We start from the raw sequence: 7,707 nt of genomic DNA on the forward strand, positions 1-7,707 counted from the left end.
TCCATTTTATATATATCCATATAATTCTTTATTCATTCATCTATGAATGAATGGGGGTCCAGATACCTCTTCAAGATACTGATTTTATTTCTTTCAGATATATACACAGAAGTAGGATTGCTGGATCATATGTAGTTCTATTTTATTTTTATTTTTATTTTTTGGCTGCATTGGGTCTTTGTTGCTGTGCACAGTCTTTCTCTAGTTGTGGCACGTGGGCTTCTCATTGCAGTGGCTTCTCTTTTTGTGGAGCACACATCTAGTTGTGCAGGCTTCAGTAGTTGCTGCGTGTGGGCTCAGTAGTTGTGGCGCATGGGCTTAGCTGCTCCGCGGCATGTGGAATCTTCTAGGACCAGAGATTGAACCCAGTCCCCTGCATTGGCAGGCAGATTCTTAACCACTCTGCCACCAGGGAAGTCCCGGTAGTTCTATTTTTAATTTTTTGAAGACCCTCATACTGTTTTCCATAATGTCTGTACCAATTTACAATCCCACCGACAGTGTACAAGGATTCCCTTTTCTCCGCATCTTCGCAAAACTTACCTGTTGTCTTTTTTATAAAACCCATCCTAACAGATATGAGGTGATTTTTCGTGGTGGTTTTGATTTTCATTTCCCTGATGGTTAGTGATATTGAACACATTTTCATGTACCTGTTGTCCATTTGTATGTCTTCTTTGGTAAAACATCTATTCAGATCCTTTGCCCGTTTTAAAATCAGATTCGGGATTTTTTGCTATGAGTTGTAAAAATTTCTTATGTACTTTGGATATTAACCCCTTATCAGATACATGGTGCAAATATTTTCTCGCATTCCGTAAGTTACCTTTTTTTTTTCATGGTTTCCTTTGCTGTGCAGAAGCTTTTAAGTTTGATGTAGTCCCACTTGTTTACTTTTGCTTTTGTTGCCTGTGCTTTAAGTGTCATATCCAAAAAATCATTGCTGGGACTTCCCTAGCAGTCTGGTGGTTAGGACTCTGTGCTTCCACTGCAGGGGCCCAAGTTCCATCCCTGGGGGGAACTAAGATACCACGTGACACATGGCACAGCAAAGAAAATAAAAATAAATAAATTTAACCATTCAAAAAATATTTAAAACAAACAAACAAACAAAATCATTGCTAAGACCAATGTTAGGGAGATTTTCCCCTATGTTTTCTTCTAGTAGCTGTATGATTTCAAGTCTTACATTAAGTCTTTAATCCATTTTTGTGAGTGGTGTAAGACAGAGGTCTAGTTTCTTTTGTGTGTGCATACCAATTTTCCCAGCACCACTGACTGAAGAGACTATCCTTTCCCTATTGTGTGTTCTTGGTGTCCGTGTCAAAGTTATGCATGGGTATATATCTGGGTTCTCCTTTTATATCTGGGCTCTCCGTTCTCTTCCACTGTTCTGTGTGTTCTGATCCATGTGCCAGTACCATCTTGTTTTGACTATAGCTTCTAGTATAATATGAAATGATGTGATACTTTGAGCTTTGTTCTTCGTCAAGATTGCTTTGGCTATTTGGGGTCTTTTGTGGTTCCATATGAATTTTAGGATTGCTTTTTTCTGTTTCTGTGAAAAATGCCAGGGGAATTTTGATAGGGATTAAGTTGAATCTGAAGATCACTTTGGGCAGTATGGACAATACTTTTATTTTAATGGTATTAATTCTTCTAATCCATGAAAAGGGGATAGCTTTCCATTTATTTGTGTCTTCCTCATTTTCTTTCATCAATGTCTTATAGTTTTCAGTGTGCAGGTCTTTTACCTCCTTGATTAAATTAATTCCTATGCATTTTATACTTTTTGATACTATTATAAATGGGATTTTTTCTTAATTTCTCTTTCTGAAAGTTTGTTGTTAGTGTATAGAAATGCAACTGATTTTTGTATATTGATTTTTCTCTCCTGCCACTTTACTTAATTCTAACAGGTTTTCTTTGGTGGAGTGTTTAACATTTTCTATATATAAGATCATGTCATCTGCAAACAGAGATAATTTACTTCAAGAAGAGGGAATTTTGGACACAGGGATACAGATGCCAGGTAAATACCATGTGTTGATGGGGACAGAGATTGAATCGATGTGTCTATAGCCAAGGAATGACAAGGATTACCAGTAACCACCACAAGCTAGGAAGAGGCAAGGAAGGATCCTCTATCCTAAAGCCTTCAGGGAGAGGATGACCCTGCCAACACTTAGATTTCAGAATTTCTAACCTCTAGAACTATGAGGCAATAAACTTCTCTTACTTTAAGCCCAGTTTATGGTACCCTGTTATGGCGCCCTAGGAAACCAGTACTGTGATGCTCTGGTCTTGTGCTTCTAAATATAAAATCATAAGCTACTAAATCATTCTCATAAATCATCTAAGTCAAAGACACCTAAGATCAGGGAGGAAAAGTATGGCCCACGTGTACAGAAGGGAGTAAAGGAAATAAAAAGACCACAGTGTAGCATGTGAACTTTTAAAAAATCAATATTTGAAATCTTTTTCAACAATCCAGTTACTTAACTGAGATGTTACTGTTGTGTTCATGAATTAATTAAACAAGCATGCTTCACCTGCAGAGAACCAGTGTGGGACACAGGGGAGAGTGTGGGCTTTGGAAATCTTTGAGTTCAATCCAGCCTCCCCACTTAGCAGCTGGTGACCTTGGTCAAGTTACCTAATCTACATGAGCCTCAGCATCCTACGATGCCTGTCTCTGGGTCTGTTATGATGACTCAGTGAACTGATGTTTATGACATGTCAGGTACTGCACTGCCGTGGGTACGATGCAGAATACAGTCTGTCCCCAAACATAAATTAGAGCATCTTCTGATGCTTTAAAGACAGACATTCACACAGGTGGTTCGAAGCAGACCCAGAAACACCTGTGCTCGATGGAAAGAGGAAGAAAGACATATCTTGCTAAAAGCAGCAACTTGCAGAAAGAGCATGAAATAAACGCCCTGACACCCACCTTGAACAAATACAGCAGGACACATGTTTCTCACTGTAATGATAGTCTTTATTTGATTTTCATCATCTTTCAATGAAAGAATCGTTCCCATCAGCAGTATGTAATTATGAACCTCGCAAATACATCTTATAGATAATGAAATTTCCTTAAAAAATGAAAGATAAGTGTCAGGAAAATTTGTAGAGAGAGAAGGTATAAAATAGAAGCTTGGTTAAATGTAAGCAGGTTTTTACCAAGAAAGAAAAATCGTACCACTACTCCGTTAAAGTGGTACTACAAACATACTATTTTGCTTGTTCTCAAGCTAGTTGTTCATAAAAAAGAAGCTGGTTTGCCCTTTTCTTCTTAGTGATCAAATCAACATGCTTGTGTACCTAACCATCCTGGTAAGACAAAACAAAGGGGAAGGAGAAGCAAGGCTTCTAACTATGTTAAAAATCGGTTCTAGGGTAGGAGCACAAGCCTTGCTTTCCAGAAGGTGGAGAGACACATGACAGTTTCAGGGAGACCTGTGGGGGCCATGGCTTTAGCCCATTGTGTCTGGGCAGCTGACATAACTTCAGTCCCCCTGGGGTCTCTCGCTGGTCTGAGCTGCCTTAGCTCTGATGATCTGGCAGGACCGTGGTCACTAGGATTGGGTATTCCAAGGCATTGCAGTCATCCGAAAGGAACACCAAATCCTGGAAAAGATGTGCAATGAGCAGGAATGTCACTGAAGGTGGCCACAGAGCCCATGCACAACTATAGGACTCCTGGTTATCCTCAAAGACTGTTCAGTTGTTCCCTTTTGTGCAAAAATTTCCCAACATTCATTCCCCCAAGGAGAGCTGGTTACATCTTTCTTCACCTTCCTATTGAATCTCATATAGTCTTTTATTATTGAATTCAGTTGTACATTGGTTGACCAGATGGATCGATGGATAGATGGGCAAGGGAGTGAATAAATGAATAAATCTCAATTACTGAGCAACAACTCTGGCCCAGACATCGGGGATACCATGAGTAACAGCACCAGGTCTCACCTTCAAACACCTTAGAGTCAATAGCAGCACTTTTCAGACTGTATTATGTCTTCTTCTTGTCTCCCCTCCACGACCAAGGGGAGAGGGGAATGAGGAGGGAAATGGGTGTGGGACAAAATGCTTGTCTCATCTTTGATGCATAGTAACAAACAAATCTTAATAAAACTTAAAGCTAAAAAACTTAATAGCTAATTATAACTTTCCTGGGCCAAGCCTGGTGTTCGGTATTCTATGTTTAGTCACCTTGATAGAGATCTTAGCACCGAGGGAGTTACTACAGCGCCCAGCACACACACGGTCAGGGGGTGTAAGTAGTATTATCCTCCCAATGCTCTCCTGACATGGGTATCATTCACGAATGAGGAAACTGTGGCTCAGAGAGCGGAGGGGACACTGGCATTTAGGAAGCAGGGAGGTGAAGACAGGGGCTCAGGTCTGCCTGATGCTGAAGCCTGTGCCTCTAGGACCAAACAACTCTGCTTTCTGCATCTTAACCAGTGCTGATTCTCTGCTTTTCCCATCTCCCTCCCCTCTGCTGCCAGATTCCTCCCAACACAGAGCACACCCGAAGCCCCTCCCCCAGGAAGTCTCCCCTGACCCCAGGGCTCCGGGAATTCTCGGAATTCCAGAGTCCTCTACCCACAATCCCTGCCCCATTTGACCCTCAGCCTGTGGTCTTGGGTGTTGGAGATGGAGCTGGAGGACAGGAGGAGCCTTGTTCTGAGTCCTCCAGCACTCAGCAAGAGCTATAGGGTTGAGGAAGGGCTTTGTGACCTGGAAGCACCCCATAAGCTTTTGTCTTCCTCCTCCTCATCCCCTCATCTCCTAACCCTTCTCTTAAGTTCTTGACTGATGACAAGTAGAAAAAGAACGTTCAATGGTGTCTCTTACCCTCCTGCAGAACGAGTTCATGATGGTGTACAGTTTCCGCACTTTGTCCTTCAAGGCATCTACCCGGGCGACCTTCCAACACTGGGGCGATGCCACAAAGTCCCGCAGCTTGGCCAGCACGCAGTAATTCTGTGAGTGGACAACAGGGACGGGTCTCTTGGGGAAGTCAGTAGCCAGAGACGCGGGAGCTGGGGACTCCTGGCCCTTCTGCACAGAGTTTCTCCCCACCCCCACTCCAAGCCCTCCCCCAGGCAGGCAGACCCCGCTTACGTGTATATCCAGGTACAACCTGGGCAGGTATCTCACACACGGCTCCTGCAGAAAGGGAAACGGGTTTCTGTGTTGCTCACAGGGACACACCCTCAGCCTGGCCACAGAAGGCTCTCTGCCAGCCTCCCCAAAACCAGAGCAGCCCCAGATCCCTGGGGCCTTCCTTGATACTGCCATGTACAATACTTTCTTGTATCATATGCCACATTCCCCCAAAGTAAACTGCTCTTCTAGAATTCGACTTTTAGAATGCAACCATTTTATCATTGACTATGAGCTAGGGAACAGTTTTATGTATATATATATATATACACACACATATGCATACATATATATACAGAGAGAGAGACACACACACACATATAAATATGTGTGTCTATATATGTATATATATTAAAACAGTTCTATAACTGTAATCTAGACATAGTAATTATATAGTATATATTTAGTAATATAAAACTGTATATGTATGTACACATTTTTTTTTTTTTTTTTTTTGCGGTACACGGGCCTCTCACTGTTGTGGCTTCTACCACTGCGGAGCACAGGCTCCGCGGCCATGGCTCACGGGCCCAGCCACTCCGCAGCATGTGGGATCTTCCCAGACCGGGGCACGAACCCGTGCCCCCTGCATCGGCAGGAGGACTCTCAACCACTGCACCACCAGGGAAGCCCTATGTACACTTTTATATTACTATATTTCACTTTTGCTTCTGTGCTGGCCTGAAGGCCAGAAGACCCAGATTCTGGTCCCGCCCGACCAGTAATTGCCTGTGTGACATGGGGTAGGTCTCCTTCTTCTTTGTGACTCGGTTTCCCAGTTGTGAGATTAGAGAGTTAGAACACATAACCTCCACTTCCTTCCAGCTCTGAGCTTATGCATAATTTTAAGCTTTAAAATTATATATTTTTAAAAGATGATTGCTTTACATATTGAATAGCAAGGAATTTGTGGATACATTGGGGCGCAACAATACAGCCAAATGTTGTTACAAAGAAATATTAATTTATTTGACAGCGTCGCTAAGAAGTAAATTGCAGAACTGCTGTGTTGTTGGATCCAATTTGTCTACACACTTGGCTAACTCTGTACAGACCCAGAGCTGAAATCCTATCCTCTGAATGTAATGGCAGCAGGTCACCTCTAGGTGGTAGGATTGCAGTAATATTTATTTTCTTCTTTGTCTTTTGTGCCTTTTCCAACCATTTTCAAAGTATATGACTTCCATAAGTTGAAAAAAATACACATCATTTAACTTTCAAAAAGAAAATACAAAGGAGGTGTTAGGGTATCGTAAGCCCCACATCTGAGAACAGTGCATTTTATTTGAAGGATTCACAAGTGGTAAAGGGATACTTTTAAATTTTACCAGAGCTTTGAAGTTTAATTTGTTTTGTTTCTACACTGGATGAGCAGTCAGGAGGCTGGATTCTAGTTCTGGGTGGCCCCTGTGGGACTGTTGGCTCCGAGCCCCTGGGTCTTCCTCTTAACACAGTGTTGAGAACAGTGTAGACATCCTGGGTTGTCCTCTGTGCAGGTTGTGTCTGCCTCCAAGTCTTCAACCCTCCAGGTGCCCGAAGCCGGTGAGGGGCTCAGCCATCCCCTCTCACAGCTGAGGGTGCTGAGATTCAGGGCTGAGTAATTTGCTCAGGGTCCTACAGCAGGTTAGGGGTGCGGCTGATTCTGAGAGTTGCCCCCTTAGCTCCTGCTGGCTAGTGGGGAGAATAAATAAGCAGAGCTCTTTGGTCCTCCTTAAGTTGGAGCTCTAAACTCTATGGGAGCTTCTCTTCTCCTGTTCCCTTCTCTTCTCTTCTCTCTCTCTTTTTACATTTTAAAACATATCCTCTGATATTTGCTAGCTAGTTATAAACAAAAATTGTGATGTCTTTGATTATATTTTCTTTGTATTTAAAAGGAAGTGCAAACCATCGGTATTTAATAGGATGGGAATAAAACACAAATACCCTTGAAATTAACATTGACCAGAAAAGAAAACTAGCGTTTTTTCCCTGGTCCAAAGGCAATTTTTTGAGAACTGGGTCTGCATGGACCTCCCAGTCCTCAGGGGGGCCGAGGGCACTCACCAAAGTCTCCGTGGCCTGCAGGCTCTGGGAGTCAGCGGTGATCTCCCGGCTCAGGGCCAGCATCCTGGAGTAGCAGGTCGGGGGAGCCGGCTGAGCGGTGGGGGGGCCGGCCAGGAGCAGCAGCAGCAGGGGAAGCAGCTGGGGGGTCATGGTGCAAAGGCGGCCTGACTGCAGCCCGAGGCCAGCCGCCCCTTTAAGCAGAGGCTTGGGGGTGGTCCTCCACGCCTCCATTTCCTGTGGTGCCCAGCCAAGGCCAAGAGCACGCCCACCTGGCCTGGGGACACTGGAGCCTTTCAGACCTAAAGGTCCCCCTTGTTGAGAGGAGGTGCTTCCTGGCAGGGGCAGGGAGGGGGAGATGCCAGGCACCTGGAAGGCAACAGGATCTTCCTCTCACACAACTTGCAATAGAACTTTCTCTCTTGGCCGGGGCTCTTCCTGAAGTGGCAGGATTGGCAGATGAGGGAGGCAGAGGACAAGAGGGAGACA

General features: G+C 43.9%; 1 protein-coding gene across 1 annotated transcript; it reads right to left on the reverse strand.

Annotated features, from left to right (window-relative positions):
• Positions 1–3,040: 3,040 nt before the first annotated feature.
• CYTL1 (cytokine like 1) lies at positions 3,041–7,371 on the reverse strand (the record flags this gene model as incomplete). Its single annotated transcript, XM_081218773.1, has 4 exons — positions 3,041–3,633; positions 4,867–4,995; positions 5,137–5,181; positions 7,222–7,371. 4 exons carry the CDS (start codon positions 7,369–7,371, stop codon positions 3,550–3,552), a joined length of 408 nt encoding a protein of 135 aa, XP_081074899.1. The 3' UTR covers positions 3,041–3,549.
• Between the last annotated feature and the right edge of the window lie 336 nt (positions 7,372–7,707).

This window comes from Mesoplodon bidens (genome assembly GCF_964165515.1).
Source record: "Mesoplodon bidens genome assembly, chromosome: 1".
Taxonomy (NCBI): Eukaryota; Metazoa; Chordata; class Mammalia; order Artiodactyla; family Ziphiidae; genus Mesoplodon; species Mesoplodon bidens.